General features: G+C 45.0%; 1 protein-coding gene across 14 annotated transcripts in view; it reads right to left on the bottom strand.

Moving 5' to 3' along the window:
- Positions 1-23,810, bottom strand: part of CAMTA1 (calmodulin binding transcription activator 1) — a 961,599-nt gene that overhangs the window by 870,395 nt on the left and 67,394 nt on the right. The window contains exon 4 of one of the 14 annotated variants that reach the window (XM_070474236.1): positions 13,525-13,818. The exons of the other annotated variants lie outside the window; for them this stretch is intronic. Within the exon in view, the coding sequence (XP_070330337.1) occupies positions 13,810-13,818 (9 nt within the window). The 3' untranslated portion in view covers positions 13,525-13,809. Of the gene's footprint in view, positions 1-13,524; positions 13,819-23,810 lie in introns of those variants that run through there. 14 annotated transcript variants of the gene reach the window in all.

The following is a 23,810-nucleotide window of genomic DNA, read 5'->3' as shown; positions in this document are numbered from 1 at the left end:
GAGCGCTCCGGGTTTAGTGAATTAAAGACACCAATACCAAGAGAAGTTACAGTGCGACATGGCAAGGACCCTCAGAAGGATGTGGAAGACAATGCCCACGAGTGAATCAACAGGACAGGCTGTGCAGAAAGGGTGTGAAGTGACCACTGGGCTGGCCTATAGGAGTCCCTGTCAGATAAAGCCGAAGTGGGGAGAAAGGGCCAGGGTAGGGAAAGAGTCTGAGTGTGTGAAAGGACAGACGTGTGTGGGGAGGGTGAGGATAGGCGGGTGAGATGTGGTTGGTGGAAGCACGTTGCACTTGATCATGAAGGGCTGTGGGGTCTGGTATTTCTCTACCTGAACCTAGAGCTACAGGGCTTCCCAGGTATCTCAGCAGTAAAGAACCTACTTATCAATGCAGGAGACGTGGGCTCGATCACTGGGTCAGGAAGATCCCTGGGGGACGAAATGGCAACCCACTCCAGTATCCTGCCTGGAGAATTCCATGGACAGAGGAGCCTGGCAGGCTATATACTCCATGGGGTCACAGAGAGTCAGAACGACTGAGCAAGTAAACCACCACCATCATCTACATCTACATCCAGAGATGGTAATGTCTGGTTAATGGATACTTCATTGGTTAAGGCAAACCCAGATGACAGTGCACAGAACCATCCAGAGAGCCGGCCTGCATGTGGGTTCCCTGTCCCTGTACAAGGGAGGGGCAAGTGCTTGCACACATCAGGCCAAATATCTGCCCTGGTTGAGGCTCCACTGGCTTTGCTGGTTAAAGTGTACATTTCTGAAGGAATAAATTACAAATTTAAATGTTACATTTTGCATTTTCTGAGTCAAGAATTACAAGAAGAGCATGATAGGTGACCGGGTCTAAATTTTAAAAATGAACAAAAGTCCAAAAGCTCATCTTCATGGTCTCCTAGACACACTGACCTTTACTTTCAAAGAATCTAGAATTGTGTGTGTACCAAATTAAGTAATTACCCTAATGATGCTTTTAAAAAGCTAGTCCTCTGGTTCTCTTACATAACTGTGTTATAATTTACAAATTCCATCATAAAATACTTCTCCCTTTGCTGGGACACATTCCAGTCCATTCTTCATATAGATTTATGTGTAAAGGAGTGACTTTCTAAGCAAAACACCACTTACTGAGCAGGAAAAACCTCAAGACAAACTGTAATTAAGCCATTAATGTTATTTTAATTTCTTGCTTAATTTCCAGCTCTTGATATTCATTTCCCTATCAGATGGAAAACATTTTAATTAGAATAAAGACAGTTTAAGAAAACTTATGCAGTGAATAAACTTTCATTATTACTAAATTGTGTCTATTGAGTCTTTTCTTTTGTATGTACACAGTGGGCAAGAAGGCCATGATATTTATATAAAGGTGCATAGTGAGGGACCAGGCGGATTCTCTGTGATGCTCAGGGGGTTCCTGAAGTCGGGACGCAGAAAACACAGACTATTGGGGTAGACCCTGCTTTCTCACGACATCATCTCACAAGAAATCAATGACTCCACCAATGACTCCTTCAACACAAAGGTACCCAAGGACAAAGATTCAGAAATGAGGCTCAAGGTGAAAGTGGCTCAGTCATGTCTGACTCTGCAATCCCATGGACTCTACAGTCCATAGAATTCTCCAGGCCAGAACACTGGAGGGGGTAGCCTTTCCCTTCTCCAGGGGATCTTCCCAACCCAGGGATCGAACCCAGGTCTCCTGCATTGCAGGTGGATTCTTTACCAGCTAAGCCACAAGGCTCACGGTGGGCTCCTCCTAATTTGGGGGCTGGTCGAACTTTTGAGGATTTGGGCTTAACGCAGAAAACAACAACAGGGGACAGAATCAGGGTATCCATTCACCTTTTCCCCTGGGGTTCATTACTGGTATGGGAAGGAGTAAGAACATGTGTGTAGCTGAAGTGTTCTGTTCACCCTTTCAAAACAGTTCACTTTCCCTGGGCTAAAACATGCTAAAAAAGAACAGCTTCCTGACCTACCATCAATGTTTGTGCATGCATGCTTAGTCGCTTCAGTCTTGTCCGACTCTTTGCAACCCCATGGGCTATAGCCTGCTAGGCCCCTCTGTCCATGGGATTTCTCAGGCAAGAACACTGGAGTGGGCTGTCAGTTCCTCCTTCAGGGGATCTTCCCAACCCAGGGATCAAACCCCCATCTCCTCTGGCCCCTGCATTACAAGATGGATTCTTTACCACTGAACCACCTGGGAAGGGAACATGCATGTGTGTGTACACATGCAGTGCCCACAAAGGGTTTAAAAAATAGCCTTCTGACCACCCATCAATGTTTATTAATTTTAAATACATACTGTGGATCAAAGCTGACACCTACACACACACACACACACACACACACACATACCCACAGGCACATCTCATTTTCCTGCACTTCACGATATTCTGGTTTTTTACAAACTGAGGGCTGGTGGCAAGTCTATTGGCACCATTTTTCCAACAGGATTTGCATATATCACGTCTGTGTGTCATGTTTTGGTAATTCTTAAAATATTTCACTTTTTCACTATTATTCTATTTGTTATGATGATCTCTGATCAGAGATCTTTGATGTTACTCTTGCAAAAAGATTATGACTTGCTAGAAGGCTCAATGACAGTTAACATTTTGGGGGAAAGAATATGTTTTTAATTAAAGTACATACGTTATTTTTAGACATAATGCTAGTATTCCACACTTAACAGACTATAGTGTAGTGTAAACATAACTTCTAAATGCACTGGGAAACCAAAAAAATCCATATTGCAGTGGTCTGGAACCAAACCTGCAATATCTCCGAGGTATGCCTGTGTGTGTCTGTGTGTGTGTGTATTTAAATTCTTTGCATAATAAATGGTGTGTGTGTGTGTGTGTGTGTATTTAAATTCTTTGCATAATAAATAACTGGCCATGCCTGCCTTTTAAAAGCATCAGAGAGCAGGCAGGGTCTGTATCATGAGACTGTCTCAAAAAGCTACTAAACATGAGCTTCTTCAGGGATTCAAACACATTTAGGATTGTTAAGTATAACTAATAGAATTTGAAAGGCGAAAGCTGCATAGTCGTATCTGACTCTTTGCAACCCCGTGGACTATACAGTCCATGGAATTCTCCAGGCCAAAATACTGGAGTGGGTGGCCATTCCCTTCTCCAGGGGATCTTCCCAACCAGGAATTGTACCCAGGTAGGTCTCCTGCATTGCGGGTGGGTTCTTTACCAGCTGAGCCACCAGGGAAGCCCAAGAATCCTGGAGTGGGCAGCCTATCCCTTCTCCAGGGGGTCTTCCAGACCCAGGATCTCCCACATTGCAGGTGGATTCTTTACCAGCTGGGCTACCAGGGAAGCCCAAGAATACTGGAATGGGTAGCCTATCCCTCCTCCAGAGGATCTTCCCGACCCAGGATCTCCCACATTGCAGGCGGATTCTTTACCAGCTGGGCTACCAGGGAAGCCCATAGAATTCGAGCATTATGCCAAAATCTAGGAATCTAAAGATGAGACAAAACAAAGAATCTAAAGGATAAAAGTAAAACTCACGTGAAAAGTTGCCCTACTAGGGAGATCCTGGAAAACTATGACCCTGTGTTCTGCTATTATTGTGACTCAGAAATCTTGCCATGAATCCCCAATTCCAAGGAATTACCACTCTGATCTGCCTCTGATCTGCAAGCGTCCAAAACATCACAGATGCTTTGAGAAATGACAGGATTGGGCAGGAAACGCTCCACGGTGGGCAGAAGGTGAAGAGTAGGGGCCACTGAAACAGCAACCCTAACAAGGGTCCCAGCCTCCCTTCTCCAACCCTGCCCATCTCATCAGGATCATAAGTGGTTTCAAATCCACAACAACAATCGGTCACAAACCTTGGCCTCCCTGTTCCTGACCCACTCCCTTGTAACAAGGACTGCACTTCCATGGTCATTCCCGAGACTCAGCCTATCCAGTATGGTAGCTACAAGTCACGTGTGGCTTTTGAGGTGTGCTGAGTCTGAACTAACTACAATTTAAAGACAAAACACCTCAACAATTTTTATATTGACCATCAGTTCAGTCTCTCGGTCATGTCCGAATCTTTGCGATCCCATAAACCACAGCACGCCAGGCCTCCCTATCCATCACCAACTGTTGGAGTCTACTCAAACCCATGTCCATTGAGTCGGTGATGCCATCGAACCACCTCATCCTCTGTCGTCCCCTTTTCCTCCTGCCCTCAATTCACATAATACTTTAGATACATGGGGCTACATAAAATATATCATTAAATTCACTTCTTTATACTGTTTTAAAATATGGCTCCTAGATCATTACAAATTACACGTCGGTCACACTATTTCTACTGGACAGCACTGCTCTAGACCTTGATGGTAACCACAACTGCACCCCTTCACAACATCAAGTTCAAGCATCCCGCTCTGACTATCCCTACTCCAACAATTCCATGGCCCTACTTCCTTGAATGCATGGGCTTCCCTCATGGCTCAGTGGTAAAAAAAAAAAAAAAAACCCGCCTGCCAATGCAAGAGAGGTGGGTTCGATCCCTGGTCCAGGAAGATCCCCTGGAGTAGGAACTGGCAACCCACTCCAGTATGCTTGCCTGGGTAATCCCATGGACAGAAGAGCCTGGTGGGCTACAGTCCATGGGGTCGCAAAGAGTTAGACATGATTGAGCAACTAAACAACAACAATTCCTTGAATGCAGTGACCCAGGGCCTCCTGCTTACCCTCCTCTCACTCACGCTTCACTTTTGCCCCATGCTTGGTCCAGAGGCCACTGCCCACCATCACACAGGTGCTCGGCTCCCTTGTCCCTCCCCCACCAGCACTCCCCAGGGAGACTCCCAAACCTAGGTCAAATCCAGCTCTCGGCATCCTCCCAGCCCACACTGGGGCAGCAGAAAACACAGCTTCCAAAGCACCTGCTCTACTTCCTCTCCTCCCGTTTGTGCTTGAACCAGCTGGAGTCAGTGACACCCTTACCATTTCATTCATCTGGCTCTAATCAAAGTCACCAGTGACCCATGCTGCCAGACCCAGGGTCAGCTTTCAGCCTGCATCTCACCTGACTTTAGAAGGTTTGACACAGACGACCCTGTTTTCTGCTTTGACACACGCTCCTCCAGGACACCCTACTTTCCTGGTTTCCCTCCATGGAGCTCCTTCTCACCTCCTTTGCTCCCTTCTCCCCTTCCTCTCATCACTGAGCACCCCTGTGCTCCATCCATCCACACCCCCTACCGGATTCCATTTATTCCAGAGTTTTATGACCCTTCGATCCACTGACAACAGTGAGGAGCCTGGCTCAAGCTGAGACCCCTCCTCTAAACTGCCTGCCTACCGCACCCATCCACGTGGTCTCGTGAAGCTAACACAGCACAGGGCTGTCTCCTGGCCCATCTCCCTCACCTGCTGCTGCCACAGTCTTCCCCATCTCAGTGAATGGGAACTGCATTTCCAGTTGCTCGGTGCAGAAACATTGGCATCATCCCCAACTCCTCATGTTTGCAGACAACCACTCAGCTCTTCCCCTGAAATGCATCCAGCATCTGACCACTTCTCGCTGCCCTGGTCCAGACGAGCCACCACAGGCCTCTGCAACCGTCTCATCACGAGTCTCCCTGCCTCCATCCCTGACCCCCCTAAACTAGGGATCAACAAACCTTTTCTTAAAGAGCCGGAGAGTAAACATCTCAGGCTCTGTGGGCCAGATGGTCTCTGTTGCAACTACTCAACTTGGCTGTCGCGGCTTGAAAGCAGCCTCACACACTACGCAGACAAGCGAGCATGGCTCTGTGCCAATAAAACTGGAGCTTGAACGGACACTGAAACCTGAATTTCATATAAGTTTCATGTGCTACAGAATATTCTTAGTCATCTTACTTCTTTCCCAACCCCCTAGCAATGTAAAGAACATCCTCGGTTTGCTGGCTGCCCAGAAACAGGCAGGGGCTGGATTTGGCCCTGGGGCCAAGATAAGCCAACCTTTGCCCTAAACTACTCTCTGCACTGCATGGAAAGTGATCCTTTATAAAAAAAAAAAAAAATATATATATAGTTTTGGCCAAGCCATCCAGCATTTGGAATCCTAGTTCCCTGACGAGCAGACCAAACCTGCGCGCCCTACAGTGGAAGCTCAGAGTCTTAGCCACTGGATTACCAGGGAAGCTCCCAAAGTGATCATTTTAATCATGTCATTTTCCTGCTCAAAAATTCTTGGCTGACTCCCCTTCTGATTCAGTAAAACCAAAGAACTGCCCACGCCCTACAAGGCCCAACCACCTCATCTGCTCCCTTCCACTGTCCTTACCCAGTGCGTCCAGAGGCCTGTTTGCTTCTCTTTTGCTATTGCTGAGCCCACAACTACCCCGGGACCTTTGCTTTTGTTGTTCCCGCTGCTTGGAGTACCCTCCGCCCGGATATCTACATGAATCATGGTGTCACTTCCTTCAAATCGCCGTAGGAGAGACACCTGCTCCCGCCACACCAGCCAAGGCAGCGCCCGTGCACACATACAACCACGTCAACATCCGGAACATTCACTGGTTTTTGTCACACTTATTATCATACAATATTTATTTCTCTATTCAGGTAGAAATAAACAGGCCATTTTTTAACAGGCAAACAAGACGGCACAATGTTCATGAAACCTGGAGGCAGGCAAGCTGGGCTGGAATGCCAGCAGCACTGGTGTGACCCGGTGAGTTACTGTTAACCGCTCCGTGCCTCAGTCTCCCTCTCTGTGAGACAGGGACAGTGACAGCGCCCATCTCCTCAGGGCTCTGAGCGCTGATGAGGCCATCAGTGTGGGGTGTGTAGGCACTCACTGTCACCTGTTTGGTGATTGTGACTCCTCCCGGCCAACCAGAAAGCAGGCTCTTTGAAAGCAGGCCTTGCTTTGTTTACTGCTTTGGACAGTGCCTGCTACCAGGCACTGGGTAAGTATTTATGGGACAAATGGATAAATGTTTTGAATTTAAGTCTCTCTCGAGGAGTGCACAACACTCCCCTAGCCCCCAAAGTCATACAGGTATCGGGGATGGCAAAACTCTAAAAACCCTCCAGAGCAAGAGAAAAAGACCCTGACTATTTCAGATGCCCTTCTGGTGTTTTTCTCTAGGGTGAAACCTGGACCTGAGCCCTCAAAGCCAGACTCTGAGCGGCAGCAGTGTCACTCATAGAAAGTCTCCTATAATCACAAACTATGCTGTATACTCAGGGCTCATGTGTTCAGGTCCCTAAACAAGTTACAGGAGAAACGGACCCCACATTCAGATTCCAATTCTGCAAGTAAAACACCAACTTAATACCTAGTAGCACAGCTCTGTACAGGTCTAACAACACTTCCTGGGCACAAGCACAAAAGACTCTTTAGTCAAAGCAGCCGACACTTAACTGACTTCTAAGAAAACTAAGAACATCTTATGAAATCAAAGTCTTTCCTAAGCAAAAAGGTGGTTAAAAAAAACTTCCATCCACCCGTCACACACCCCCAACACTCACAACCACCACAGTACCATGGATACGGCAGCTCTCCTAAGATGACTGAGCTCTGACTGATAAACAGTACTAACATGAGCTAAAGTACTACGAGTCCTAACATCCTGGGGACGGGCCTTTCACTGGAAGATATCAACACTCATACATGTCCTGGTATAACATGACTCTTCTTCCAGAGAGAATTCTACTTCCTTTAAAGACACAGGAAGACGTGGTCACCTGCCATTAAGCATAGTAGACAACTACTCTCCTGAACCTTTAAAATGCTTCCCCACGAAATAAGAAATGAACACCTTTAGTGTTGGTTTTACCAAGTGGGAACAAGTGAGTGAGACGATGGTGGTAAAAAAGCACATCTATGTCCATTAGTAGAGAATTCAGGTGTAGAAGTGCCTGCCTGCAATGAATGTCAGAAAACCATGTGCCTGGATACGTAAGTGATTATGAGGAAGGGTAAGAAACTAGGGGGGTCAGTGGGGGAAGAACCCCAGAGGTCAGAGTGAGCTGCCTGCCCACCTCCTGGGTGGCTCTGGCCTCCTGATGACAGGGACACAGCCTGGGGGAGGGTTTTTCTCAGAAGTGACAAGACCTGACACTCATCTTTTCCTGATAACCCAGGAATGGTTTCATCTTGTTCACTCTGCAGCTGGCTGGCCACTGAGGTCACTGTGACCCGTAACAGAGGACACACAGGAGGCAGGCAGCATCCGTCCCAGCTCCGTCCTGCCCTGCTACACGGGGAGCCAAACCTGAACAGTCAGGATGGTAGTCTCTAATTTAATACTGTATTTAGCTGATGATCCCAAATAACACTTTGTCAGCTTTTGTGATCTAGCACAAAACCACATGCCTTGTGATATACCAGCTGGGCTCTGGTAATGCCCTTGACTGGAGGCTTAAAGGCTTTGGTTGGGACGTAACTTTGATGTACTGAATTTCCATTTCAAACTGCGATGATTATCCCTGGGTTTGGTGCAGCAGAGAGTGCTACCAGGATTCGACTGTGGCTAGTTAATAAGACGACCTCTGCCTTCTGGTCTACTTCTGGGAGCGCTATCGCTATTCTGCTCTGCTTGTTTGCAAGATCGAAAAGCCGCGGTTGTTTGGTTTACAGGATGCGGGCATCAGAACCATCTGCCTGGTCTGGTGTTTCTTTAATTAAAACTTTAATTACAGATATATCTCTGCACAGATATGTGCTGTCTATCAGCTCCTGTTCTTAATTACCTGTGCTAATGAGAGCTGAAAGGAGAGTGAATGTTGGCTGGGTGTCTCTTACGTGCCAGCACTCGTGTCAGACTGTGGAACACATACCAGGGCAGGTAAGAGAAACCCAGAGTCAAATGCTGCCACCAACTTGCCCCCCTCATTGTCAGTCCTTCTTCTACCACTACAGAAGGAGGAGAAAAGTCCTCTGGCTTCTCCCGGGAGGAGAAACAGGGGCGGAGAAGGGAAAAAACACTCCAAAGGACCCGTAAGGAGAGAGGGGAGGACTGGGGCATCACAGGCTGACCATCCATGTGCTGCGCGGGCACCCACATCTGTCCCATGATCTAAAGCCTGTGAGTCTGAGGCGTGTCATCTGGTGCCATGGCAACCAGGGCCCCGGTTTCCCGGGAGAGGACAACCGCCAATGAGAACAGACAGGAGCCGCATCCCATGTGCTCTGACTGTGCAGCGACCCCACCGCCGCCTCAGCCAGCAGTCACCCCCCTACTGACGAGGGCAGATGTTCACTGAAGAATGGCAAAAATATCTTCCACACTTGGACCATGTTTCTTATCCTCCTCACTGCCTCCTGAGGGGTTAAATGCCATCAGAACTGCCCCTAAGGGGTCTGCTCAGCCCCTCCACCCCCACCCTCCCCACCAGGGTTGGGTACTTCCTGTCACCTCCCGAGGCACACAGGCCACCGTGCACGGCCACAGGACATCCACGCACACCAGGCAGCACAACTGAATGGGCTGAAGGCCTCTGGGAAGGGCCTTCCTCTCAGGAGCGGCTCCTCAACACCAAAACGAGGGGCCTGACACCGGACCTCAGACCTTCCAGCAGCAAACACACTAAAAGCTGGATGCAGGTGCCTCTAGAAGGGTCAAGTCCATCACTGCCCCGCACTCTGTCCTAGTTAGTGATGGCGTTTCTCAAACATCCATGCCAAATTATCTACCTGAGATATACCACCCAACTCAAGGTTGATGATCACAAACAAAATATGACAACTTTTGGAGTGACTCAGGGAGCACCTTCACCTCTGAAAACCAAGTCCCAGGACACATCGAATCAACTACGAGAAACACCAGGCCCCTTGCAGGATTTCAAGTGTTTAAAACCTGATGACAGATACATTCAGAAGTATCTGGAACATGATGGAGAAAAAAGAGAAACAGGGGGAGGATAAGAAAGGGAAGGGTTGGGGAGGAGAGGGAAGAAGGGACTGAAGAATAAATGCACACAAGACAAGGAGAGAAAAGAGAGTGAAAAGGCAAAGGAGAGACCACCCACTGCTTCATTTTGCCCCACAAGCAATCTCCAACCTGGTTTCTATGATGGTAAGATGCCCGCTCTCAGAAGACTACCTCCTACCTCCTCCCACAGGAAGGCGGCTGGTGGGTGAACCACCAAACTGCCCATAAAGGCCACTGTAGTTTACAATGCGACTCAACAACTAACAGCACCGGCCCGTGTGCGAGATGCAGGAGTCCACACGTGCACACATCAGTTCCAGGTTTTCCTTGCTGTAAATATCATAAACATCCCGTGTCTCTCCACGCTGCTGATCAACGGTTTCTCTGAACTGGCAGCCCCGAGACTGGGATGGGGTCAGGGCTCCACGATTTAAAGCTGGATGTGTGGTAAAGAGCAAGAGCAAGGAAGTCGCTGCCCAGAGCCCTCCAGGCGCCACGTGAAGGCAGGGCCTTCCTGCCCGGGGCACTGGACGCCTGACCAAGGCAGGGGTGCTGGTAGCTGAGGGACAAGAATGTGTGCAGACGAGGGCAGAATTTCCTGTCAGGGGAGCCGCTAGGTTTGCCAGCAAACACTAGGCAGCGGGTCCTGGAAGGGCAGTACCTGGACTGAAGTCCTGGACTCAAGACCCAGTTTTGTGACCCACTAAGGGTGACCCCAAAGGAGCTCATTTAACCTGCTTGAGCATCAGTGTTCTCAGGGGCCAGGCAGAGTTAACAAACACCATAGAGCTCATAGATAAATGCAGGTAATTATGTGGAAACACTTGGGGAAACATGACACAGAGCAGTGACTTCCTTCTTCCTTATTCTACTGAGGACGGAGCACTGAAGCCTCTCACAGCAAAGCAAAAACCTCTCAATGCTTTCCGACTCTTCAGCTCGCTAGACAGCTGACTGAAGCTAAAAGAATGAGCAAGTGCTGACTAAAAAGATGGGGGTCTCTCCCACCCATGGGTCTTTCGTGTGTCTCTTAATTTAGCCTAAATTAGCTAAAATCAAAGAACCTATCATTAAAGGGCCAACAGGCTCTTAATTATCTAAACTTGTCTTGTTAAATGGTTAAGAACCCAGGTTTAACTTGAAGCATCTGAACTAGCACTGGTTATTCCCATAAACCAGTGGTCCCCAACCTTTTTGGCACTGGGGACCAGTTTTGTGGAAGGCAGTTTTTCCATGGGGATCTTTCCAACCCAGGGATCGAACCCATGTCTCCTGCATTACAAGCAGATTCTTTACCACTGGGCCACCAGGGAAGCCCCATCAACCCTATTTTAAAGAGGAGGAAACTGAGGCACAGAAAGGTTAGATGATGGTCTCCGCCAGGCCACCTGCGAAGGGCCAGGGTGGGAGGCAGGATTCCATGCAAGGCGGCCGAGCTCCCGACCGATCACCAGAGCTCTCACTACCTCGTCCTCCCAGCATGAAGACTGCGGCTGCCAAGAGCACAGCCCTCGAATGAGGTTCCATTTCAAAGACACCTTTCTTCTGGGCTCCCAGAGTGTCCGTCATGCATTTTCATTTATCCTGCCAACAACCCAAAAAAGCTAGTAGGAGGTATACAGTCCCCACGTTTCACACAGGATAAAACTGAAGTCGAATCAATGAAATGTTCTACAAACCCCTGTACATTAAGTGGAACAAATGATTTCACTGATTTCAACCACAACATGAAAGCCTTTTGAAGTCTTTCTTTTGAGTTTTTGAGTCTTGTGCGTCGCTACCTCACAAGAGACCCCTGGCATATCCAGAGACCCTGCCGGTCCAAAGCAGGTCTTCTGACTCTCAGCCTAGGGTTTTCTCACCGACTCATGCTCACAAAAACTACATCCAGGTGACTTACAACTCACTAGAATTCCTAAATGCTAACCAAGTAAGCGCTGCTCACTGACAATAGGTAACAAATGTGACCGTCTGTATACCAGCTCTCTCTGACTAAACTGCAAAATAAAAATTATCACAATAAAGACATTTCTCCTGGGTGCCTATTAACTGTGTCCTCAGCTCCTACTGGACTTAGGAACAAAGTGTCTGACTGTCTCCAGAGGACCTGAGAGTCTTTGGAGAGATGTCAAGAGGCCCTGATTCTGTCAACAGGGAGCTGGGACTCTGGGGACCAGCAGCCAGCTCCCCCTCGGGGGTCGGGCAGGCACAGGACTGCTTTAGCAAGGAGAGTAGATCAGACCACCGCTCACAGCCCCTCCAGCCCTGCCACATCTGTTCAGCAAACTCCGAGCCACACGTTACCCTTCTCATGCTAGAAGGACAGGGGTCAGAGAGGAACAAATAAAAAGATGCAACCTGGAAAACATTCCCACACAACTCTGAAAGCATTATCATTTAAAAAAATAAATCACCTTAAAATGCAAGGATAAGTAAGCTGCTCCCACTCCTGGAACATTCATGCCCTTTCTGGCTCTGTAATCATGGGGTGTTTTACCTACTCATACTTCACAGCTCTGACATTCTGCAATTCTGTGAAAAGACACCCGACAAGCCAAGGGCAGTTTCCCAGGTACGTTAAATATAACAGACAAAGACGCGCGAGGAGGCCTGAAGAAGTGCTCGTGAGCGTTCCGATCTCCAATGAGCAGCTCACTACAACTAATTTTAATTTGTGGTTCTAATGAATGACATAAACTTTTATAGGTATCAACAAAGCTCAGAGAGGACTTAAATCCATTTCAGTGCTCATTTAGCAGCTTCAGCTGTGTGCAATTAAAGCATCAGCATTAAATGTTGGAGAATAAAATAATGAGACACTTAGAAAATAATCTGTGCTTCAGCAGGCCATGCTACGAGATTTCACATGATTTCTTTTTTTTTTTAAAAGAACATGATTTCTCAGGAATATCTTGCCAGTTCAAAGAATTAACTTAAGTTTGACTTTTATTTTTAGATTTCAGGGTTTTTCTTTTGCTTTTGAATAAGAGTTTTCCGAAAAGTGGAATACAGTTGCAAATGCACTGTCTGAAAAGCAGTCATGAAATAGCATGTGGCATAAAGCAGTCAGTCTGGTATATAGACCATCAGGGCCGACTAACCAGGTTTCAGCAAAGGACACGTCCGATCACATTAGAAATGTCATTCATTCTTAACTTACATCTCAAATAAAGGATAAAATACTGAAGGAGGGGGAAAGGTGAATTTTGGGAATGAGACAACTTTCTTATCTTCCAGCCCATACATGGAACTCAAGGGCTAAACTTTTTCTTTCAACAACACTTGAGAATATAAAATGTCATGTGAGGTGGTAGAAAGTGGCAACAGAGACCAGTTAAATTCAAGTTGCCACCATTTCTGAAAGAAGGAGAATGAATCTGCAAAGGAAGGGGTTTGTGATGACTGTGGTGATGGTGGGGAGGTGTGTGTGGTGACCATGGTGGGGGGGGTGGCGGGGGTAGGGATGGGAGTGGAGTGGGGGAGGAGATGTGGGTGTCTGGGGTGTGTGCAAGTTACATGTGAACACCAAGTTCATCTGGCTACTGCAAAACATGAATAGAAGAGGAAATATACTGTGTGGGGAAAGGCACTCATTAAACTTAAAATTTTTAAAGGATGAAAACACAGATTACACTTTATTTTTAAAACTGAAATGAATTTTAATACAGAAAACGAAGACAGCATTTTGCAAGTTTATCGCTTAAAGGGGTATCTCTATTTGAGGAAATCAGCGTGTTACACTCTGAGAGATGAAATGTTACAGCTTGTACACCAAAATCAAAAAATGAAATTAAATTAAAAAATGAAATGGTTACCAAGGTAATGCAGGTCAGGGGATCAAAGGTGAAGGGTCACACATTATTAAAAAGAAATCCAAAAGGACGGCTGCATCATGATCTCTGCAAAACAAAGGAGCTCCAGTAAGTAAAACTCGTACCTCCCAGAATCAAACTCAAGTTCTTGAAAAGAAGACGCCCCCTGTAACTGAACACAGTCACTGCTGAGTCCATGTTGAGCCATTTTTAATTAGGTACAAAACCAAATTTTAATTACCTTTTTTAAATAAAAATTTAACCATTCAATCACATTAAACCCCAAATATCCCCCATTACAAGTGACTGAAGTACTGACATTTCCACTGGACCCCATGCCCCGTTTTCGGGAAATGACACTGTTTTTTAAGTTGCCAACATATCAGAAATCTAATTTGGTCACAGCGTGGTGAGTTTTTTTTTTTTTCCTCTCCTCAAGGAATGAGTTCCAAAATTGAGTTTTTGCAAATTTGTTTCATTTGAAGTAGCTGCATAAAATTTCCATTATTGGAACATTTGGTATAACAATGTTCTAGAAGACAGCAATAAAGTGATACATGATAAAATAAACTGTGTAACTATATCTATTAAGATCTGTTCTCACACTCAACTCTCACTGCACAGGGGGGAAAAGACATTTTAAGCAAAATAACTTGCTATCTCTACTGGAATCACACAGAATTAATAGAAGCTTGACATAAAGAATATCTTAACAATGGGAAAAAGCATATGACAGTTGAGGCCTCAATTTCCTATTGTTATTTACTCATTTCCCTCATTAACAAACTAAAAAGGACATTAATAAACCTTAAAAGGACAGAAAGAGCTAAGGTTTTGTTTTGTATCATGTAGCCACCACAGAAATCATGACAAACACACTTAACTTTGCGGCAATAGCAAGCATAACAATTAGGAGTTACAGTAAATAATTTCCAAATTCCTTTCACTAGTAAATAAAATGACTACTATTTTATTTACTAATGATCTTCAGTCTTCTCTCTCAAACTAAACTTGAACGGGCTACATTTCCTGACTTAAGGATCCAAACAAATTTCTTCACTTCTTGCTGTACAGTAAGCTGTAACAGGCAATAGAAATAATGCCTCTCTATCTAAGAGGGGAAAAGGGAGCATCACTAGAAAGAACTTTAGGTACCATTCCTTCTTCCAGCCTCCAAGGTTAGCTTCAATCTTACAATATCCAACATTTGAGTTTACCTTGATAAAATCAAATTTCCCAAATACTTTCCTATTAAAATAAAGACAACTACCCTACAGGATTTTATTAAGAAGAACAGGATATTCTTTCTGGTGGCTTAGAGCAATCAATAAATAAACTCTATAAAGATTTTTGTTTCCCCTGATTAGGTTTTGTTAAGAAATAACTGGCAGAGCTTCATGCACTAAATACAAGTGTGTTAGTGCCTCAAGGCCACATTTCTAAAAAACATGACTTTTTTTTAAAGTTTCAGAGCTACTGAAAAGTAAACTAGCCTTTCATTTATCTGGGATGCTCCTCTCCAGTAAAGTCTGTCATATATGAATTTGTTGCTGGGAGGCATGCAAGCAATTTTGAACACTACAGAAGGAATCAATACCCCATCAAAACAATGCAGATGTTGTTTTAGTAGCACTGTTATTCAGACCACTTTAAGCATGTTTGTAAGAAAAGGCAAGAAGTCAGCAAGTTTACCATTAGCCAAGTTTTGTTTTATTAAAATATTTCCCATCAAAAATGAGAAAAGGTACATTCAGATCCAATATATGTACTCCTTCATTACCAAAACACAAGCATTTATTTAAAAACTTCTTGACAACAAGAGGGGTAAGTACTTATAGATGCTTTTCAAAAGTCTTCTAAATCATTTCTAAAATTCACAGACTCAGAAAAATGTGTTAGCCCAAACTTTCTACCAGCTTAACCCCCACTGCAAGCTGCAGACACCAGTCTAGGCCAACATGGTTTGATTCTCCAAGTGGTAAGGAATTGCTCTCTGAGGTCCTGTAAGCATTACAACCAATCAAGTTTCCACAAATAAATCCATGAAACAGAATATAACCTAAATAATAAACACAAACAAGGACACTCCCCACCCAAGCACTCAGAAGTTCTGACAATTTGAATAAATTTGTGCCAGTGATGACATTTTAGGTGACTTAAAGAAAATCTATGAGGGATTTTAGCCAATGTTTTTCACATGTGTTTGCTATCTGGGAAAGGAAGGGCTACCAGGAAGGAGTTTACCACGCCTCTAATATTCAAGGACCCTAGAACCTAACTAGGGCTTCCCTGGTTACTCAGGCAGTAAAGAATCTGCCTGCAATGCGGAAGACCTGGGTTCGATCCCTGGGTCAGGAGGATCCCCTAGAATGTAATTTAATAAGTAAAAAGAAGGCAAGACTACTGGGAGAAATAACAATAATCTCAGATATGCAGATGACACCACTCTAATGGCAGAAAGCAAAGAGGAACTAAAGAGCCTCTTGATGAAGGTGAAAAAGGAGAGTAAGAAAGCTGGCTTAAAACTCAACATTCAAAAAACAAAGACCATGGCATCCAGTCCCATCACTTCATGGTAAATAGATGGGGAAACAATGGAAACAGTGACAGACTTTATTTTCTTGGGCTCCAAAACCACTGTGGATGGTGACTGCAGCCATGAAATTCAAAGAATCTTCTCCTTGGAAGAAAAGCTATGACTAACCTAGACAGCATATTAAAAAGCAGAGACATTAATTTCCTGACAAAGGTCCATATAGTCAAAGCTATGATTTTTTCAGTAATCATGCATGGTTGTGAGAGTTGGACCATAAAGAAAGTTGACCACCAAAGAATTGATGTTTTCAAACTGTGGTGCTGGAGAAGACTCTTCAGAATCCCTTGGACTGCAAGGAGATTAAACCAATCAATCCTAAAGGAAATCAACCTTAAATAGTCATTGGAAGGACTGATACTGAAGCTGAAGCTCCAATAATTTGGCCACCTGATGCGAAGAGCTGACTCACTGGAAAAGACTCTGATGCTGGGAAAGACTGAGGACAAGAGGAGAGGGGGATGACAGAGAATGAGAAGGTTGGATGGCATCACTGACTCAAAGGACACAAGTTTGAGCCAATTCCTGAAGCCTGGCGTGCTGCAGTCCAAGGGGTGGCAAACAGTCAGACGCGACCCAGAGACTGAACAACGGACACCACTGGGGCCGGCACACATGAGAAGCACGGATTCAGCTGCGACGACCAGGAGCAGCCCCAGAGGCTGGTATATGGGACACACTTCCTTTCTCCCAGAGACACAATCTGACACCTGCCTGCTTAACCAGAAGTCTATTTAAGCAACAGTTCTGCTCTAGATTCTAGAGGCCATGGGACGCGAGTAGCTTTTTATTTTTTCCCAAAAGACTGACTTAAGGTGAAATTTGGGAAACAAAACACTTTCCCAGCCCCCTTCCTGGGCCCCAAAGAGAGTCCTGCAAGGACTACAAATGGACTGGATTCACAGATACCAATAAAAGCGAAAACTGGGGGGTGGGGGAAGGGCGGTCTTTGACCCCAAATAAATCCATCAGTGGCAGAACTAGCACTTTCACAGCAAGGGATAGAGAAAGAGAGGCCTCTTCCAAATGATGAGCAGTAAATAAAATAAACAGGGAATGTTCAAAAGTCCTACACTACCCAAATTTTAGGAGCACAACTAACACATACCTTACCCTAAATCTGAAATTGGAAAGAAAACTGTACGACCCGACAACACGGGTGACTTAACATTACTACAGTAAGAAACACACAAGGTTTCACTTTCACAAGACCAACAAGTCATTGGAGTTCGAGCAAAGAAGACTTCTTCCAAAGAAATTCTCACCCATATTAAGTTCTCACTGTTGGACAACTTTTTAAAGAACACATTTTCCAACATGCTCAATCTGATACTCTGAGTTTTGGGGAGTTGTTTTTTGTTGTTGCTGTTTCAGTGTTTTGGGGGTTTTGTCTGTTTATTTGCCAAGGAGCAGCCAGCATTTATAAACACAGAGAATTGGCTCATTCCTCAACTAAAGAGACACAGAACAAAGAACGTCGTTTCTAATAAAGTTAAATCATGACAGAAACGCTGCCATTTTCACCTCAGGCATATACTTTCAAAATACACACAAGAACCAGAAAGAAATAAAAAATAAAGAGCCAAGAAAATTCAGAGAGTCAGAGAAGCTAGGAGACAGCTGAAGAAACCCATTAAAACAGAGTTCTGTATATTTTACTAATTCTTTACGAAATGGCTATTAACTCAACAATATAATGCTTTCTGCAACAGAAACTAATCTCAGCAAGTGTACTCTGAGAGCAAAATGAAAATGTCCAGCCAAAAGTTTATTATAGTGATGGGGCATTAAAAAAAAAAAAAAAAATTTGAATCTATAAATATAAATAAATAAATCACCAAAATGTCACTCAATAAAACAGACAATTCACTAGAATAAAATGCACTTGAGCTAAGTATATCCTTCAGTTAAGTGGGGATTATATTTCTATTACCCTTTCATCTTAGAATTTGTTAGTTTTTTTCAGCATATTAGAAATACTGCTTGTTTGAAAAACCAAGACAAGAAAAGCACTTGGTATCCACGAATGTGGTTCCTCCAAGTGCACCCAGGGGGGCACCGCCGGCAGAAGGTGTTCCCTCCCCCACCCCCTTCCCACTACAGCTACCCTCTCTGCAGTTTTTTTCAACCCTTCTGAAAATATATTTTCTCTGCCAAGCTTCTCAGTCTGCTCTAAACTATACACCTGTTTCTTAAAACTTTCTATAAAGTGATACAGCAACCTACACCTGCAATCATCATATTATTTCCACTACAATCCTCAAAAAGAAAACAAAAGCAAAAACTATAAGTTAAATACCTGTCTACCTGGAACTTTATCCTCAACAATATAATTTTCTCCCTAATAGCTTCAAAGATTTAATGAAAGGAGAAAGCAAGGAGGAGAAAGGGGCCCACGTGCCCTGAGCACGAGCAACTTTTAAGAGTGATTGGACCGCTCCTTCTGGTAGAGGGGGGATGGCCATGGGGTGTGCGCGAGCACACATCTCAAAAGTAGGTGCAACTCAGTATATGCCAATTACATCTCAAAAAAGCTATTTAAGAACTGGGGCAGAGACTGAAAAACTCTAAATTCACCAGGCACTGGAGTACTCCTCAAGCGCTGTGGAGGCGGCCTCAGGAGTGGGGGAAATCGGCCTGAGGTTGAGCACTGCTGCACACCCACCTAACAAAGCAAGACCTGAAAGGATCAAACTGTTTAAAAGTAACTTAGCTGCATCCCAGAGCAAAGTTCAAGAAGAATTCAAGGGCCCTGCTTCCTTAAATGTAGTCTGTCAATGTCCACCTTCTAATTAGAATATCTGGTCCATATGCAGTTAGTATAATATAATTTAGTCCATATACAGTTAATATAATAAATATGTTTGGGTTTTAATTAACCATCCTGTGATTTGTTTTCTACTTATTTCCTGTGTTCTTTCTTCCTTTGTTCTTCCTTTCTGCCTTCTTCTGGATGAATCAAGTATTTTTAGTTTAAGAAAAAAAACTTCTCAAGAACAGGGTGGGGGGGTGGGGGGAGGCAGAAGGCAGGGCGGTGCCCTCTCCCTGTGCACTTTAACCCACCAAGCCCAGCTGCAGCCACCATGCAGGGAGAGCCAAGAGTCACGGGGAGCCAGTAGGAGCCACTGAACTAACCAATTCTGGAACCACCTGGTTCTGCTCATCCTGGGTGAAATAATGAAAGTAACCTCCTTGTTTAAAATAGACACTATATATTTAAAACATGTCCTACTGATTACCAGCTTTCATATTAGCCACAAACCTGAAATTACCATAGTTTCTAAATGGAAAATCAGGGTACAATGTGACAGTTTCTCTAAAAGACTTGAAAAACCAGCTTTAGACATACTCCTAGCTTTACCAACGGTATGCAAATCTGCCAAATACTCTTCAATTTCCCCCTCAGATTTCGCATTTACATGTTAACTCTACTACAGTCAAGACCTATTCCTCTCAGGTACTGTCCCATAGAGAAAAAGAACAGTATGATATATGCCAAATCCCCCCCAATAAAAATTTATAAAAAATAAAACAGAAGAGAGACACTCACCGACTGCTGGCTCTACGTCTGTATGCCCTGTGGCAGGTCTCGAACCCGCACACAGTGCTTATTTTAACTGCTCTGCTGGCTGCCTACCTGACAGTCGGGGCCAAGGCCACATGACAGTCAGGAGTTGTAACTCCATTTCCCACTTCCTCTTGTCACCAATTCTCAAGCTTCAGACAAAGAAGAAGCCCCTATTTAAACCAAGTCATTTGTAGAGAATAGTTCCCAAGTCTCTCCCTTAAGAGATTACAATTTAGTACATCAAAAGAGGAGCTAAACAATCTGCATGTTTAGTAAAACCCTCAGGTGAAGCTGACTAGAATGGTCCACAGTCCTCACTTTAAGAAAAATTGCCTAGGTTGGTTCAACCCCATCCTCCAGTCTCCACATACACCCGCCTCCTGCAGGCAACAGGCACCGTTGTCAGACCTGCCAAAGGGTAAAGAAAGAAATTCCAGCTGATAACAGCTTAAGGTGGCCCTTAAGTTTTTAAATGTCAATAGATGCCTTAAAAGTCTCTAAAACCCCAAGAATAAAGCTATACTGAAAGACAGGGTAGCTATACAAGATACAGAGAATCCTTTTCTAATTAGAACCAATTCTAGGTTTCAGTAATAGCTCTACCGCTTACTACTCTATGACCTTGGATAAACTAATTTTTTTAACAAAGTCACACTTTCTTCACTTAAAACATGAAGATAATGACATCCCTACCTTATAGGGCTGCTGTGAATATTAAAGAAAATAAATAATAAAAACTGAGCAGCATGGTGCTTAGGTCTTAAAAAGCAATAATGCCAGCTCTGTGATTACTATGATGATGGTACTGATCATCTTCCATTCTTTTTCTGATCTGATTCTTTACAAGGTCTGCAAGAGGGCTACTGCTCTCTCCATTTTTCAGATGAGCAAAGGTTAACATTCAAGACGTAAAACTTAAAAATGGCAGAGCTGGAACTGAAATTACATCTGTCCAGCCTGTCCTGCTCCACGGCTCCGGTCCTGACAGGAAGGTGCTCCACACGGGGCTCTGCACACTAAGGTTCCCAGTCTGTTTGGGGAGTGAGACAATGCAAGGACAGGAAGGTCATGCGGGGCAGCAGAGGGGACTGCACCCTTCTGGATTCACTCCATACCGACCACAGCATCTTACACAGGGCATTCAGGACACTTCACTCAAGGGAATCACAGAAATAAACGCAAGGACTTACTCGCATACAATAGGAGGAGGAGCAATTCTTTTCCATTCTGCAACTCTACTCACTAATTAAAAGACAAATTCATTCAACAAATATATCCGGAAAGCCTAACTACAGGGAAGACTCGGTCACTACGTCCCGGGATGTGCAATGAAGGGCAGAGAGAGGTTCCAGCTTTGTCTATTTTGACACTGAGGCAAGGATTCAGACATAGAACATGTCACTTCAAGCACCATGAGCAGAGTTAAGAAGTGCAGGATGCTACAGAAATGCACAGCAAAGGGTACCTCATGGATTCTGCTGCGGAGAGCGAGGGGAAAGAGGCAATTTTCCTGGGGAAAATAATGTTTAGCTGAGATCAGAAGGATGACAAGGTGGAGGTGGACCATATCCTAAGAAGAAGAAGAAATGACATGTCACAGGCAATATGGGATGAAGGACCGAGAGCAGACAAGGAGTTCAGGGGAAGAAAGCGAGGGCTGGAAGAGAGAGAAGGGGAGAGGGGCCAGGCGGGAGGCTGCACGGGCGACGCCCCCGACCTCACAGGCCTATGCACAAGGCTGAGAAGCTGGGTCTTAAGGACAACGGAAAAGTGTTCAAACTATTGAGAAACGGGGTACCATAATCCACTGGCATTTTTAAAACACCACTCCGGCATCTGGGTGGGAGCAGCCAAGACTTCAGGCAGGGACAGGGGGTCAGGAGCCCTCTAGAAGCCGTTTGGGCACAAGTAATTGTCGACTGGCCTGGAGAGGTGGCTGTAAGGCGTGATTTAGACAGAATGGCAATTTATGTGGAAATAGAACTGGTAGGCTTGGATTCAATACGTAAAAGATGAAGGAGGTGTCAAAAATGACCTCTGAGAGGAAAAAAAGTAGCAACTCTAGATTGGAGAAACCTGATAAGCACTGCCTCAGCCAGGTGGTGAAGGTTAAGAGTATCACAGTGAGAAGTCTTGTTGATAGCAGGCACCCCTGATCTGATGAGATGAGACGGGCTCTGCATCTCCATGGTCTTCCTTCCCAAAACCCGTAATCCCAGCCTAATCACAGACCAAACAGCAGTCCACCCAAACTGAAGGACATCGTACAAACGCCTGATCCGTCAAGGTCAACAGAAACAAGCAAAGTCTGAGTAACTGTCACAGTCCAGATGAGCCTGAGGGGAAAGGACAACTAAATGTCATGTGGCCTCCTGGACGGGGTCCTGGAGCAGAAAAGGACACTAGGGGAAAACTAAGGAAAGCTGAAGAACGTGTGGAGTTTACAGTCCTGTAGCAGTGCTGGTTACTGGTCAGGGTGAACATACCACCTTCATGTTATTAGGATCAGTGAGAGTGTGGGACACGTGAACTGTCTATGATATTCTTGCAACTTTCCTAGAAAGCTGAAACTACTTTTGATGCAAACGTTTATCTTAAAACTGGCCCCCAGGTCTGCCTTGGACACGTGGGAGGTGTCCTTTTTTGAGACAGGAAAGACAGAGGGGAACACCATGAGCTCATTTCAGACACACTCCACAGGACCAGCCTGTCAGACCCTGCCATAGAGTGGGTGGGCAGCTCTGGTGGGGCCCTCGGCAGAGGGAGCTGAACTCAAAACAAATTCAGGATGCTAACACACCCCTGGAGGTGAATGTGGAGGCAGCAGGAGAGGAAGAAGGCTCACTGAGAGAGACCTTGGAAAAGAGAGAAGGAAAATCATTACCCTTGGAGAGACCTAGAAAGTAAATGGGACAGAATGTGGGCACCAAAGTTCAGTTCTGGCAAAACATTTTTAAAAAATATTATCTGTTCTTATTTTTGGCTGCACTGGGTCTTCACTGCTGGGCATAGGGTTTCTATAGTTACAGCAAGCCGGGATTACTCTTCGTTGCAGCTCACGGGCTCGAGGCATGCAGGCTTTAATAGTTGCGGTGCACGGACTTAGTTGCCCTGTAGCATGTGGATGCTTCCCAGACCAGGGCTCGAACCTGTGGCCCCTGCACTGGCAGGCGGATTCTTAACCACTGGACCATCAGGGAAGTCCCCTAGCAAAACTCTGGTTTTCCAAATTCCAGTAAGACAACAGAAACAAAAAGCAGCAGGTGAGTCTGAACTTCCTGAAAAAACTACCACAAAAATAAAAACAGGTACAGGCTTATTGCATATAAGACAGGCTCAAGGATGTATTAATACCACACAAGAGAAGATAGCCAATGTTTTGTAATAACTGTAAATGGGAAAAAAATAAAAATAGATGCAGTTTTTTGTAGCAAAAGTTAAAAAAAAAAGAATCAGGAGCCCTCTCAGCAGGCTGAGGGAGAAGGAGGGTCACTGAGAGTAAAAATGAGTATCTTAGAGGTGAGGACCTCAGTTGATTCCTGAGAAATATCCACATTTACCAGTCACACGTGAAGAAGGTCAAGTCAAGCCCTGAGAAGGGCCCACCTTCAGACGTCGGGCAGAAGACAGCAAGATGGAACATCCTACACTAGGAGAAAATCCAAGGCCACACATCATCTCAGAGGCCAAGGGGGAAGGCACAGTCAACTTGTGTGAATACGTCTGAGAAACCAAATAAAATACTGAAAAATGCCCCTCATCTTAACCAATTCTGAGGTCACAGGTGATCTCTCTCTGAAAGAGGTTTCAGCAGAATAGTGGGAATTAAATTCAGATTGGAGTATCTGAATAAAAGTGAAAAAAAGAAAAACCAACTCTCACAAGAAGTCTGGCTCTCAGACTTGTACACCCTTATTC

Source organism: Odocoileus virginianus, chromosome 11 (genome assembly GCF_023699985.2).
Source record: "Odocoileus virginianus isolate 20LAN1187 ecotype Illinois chromosome 11, Ovbor_1.2, whole genome shotgun sequence".
Classification (NCBI taxonomy): Eukaryota; Metazoa; Chordata; class Mammalia; order Artiodactyla; family Cervidae; genus Odocoileus; species Odocoileus virginianus.
Note: the sequence above shows the minus strand (reverse complement) of the source record. Positions and strands in the feature narration are given on the sequence as shown.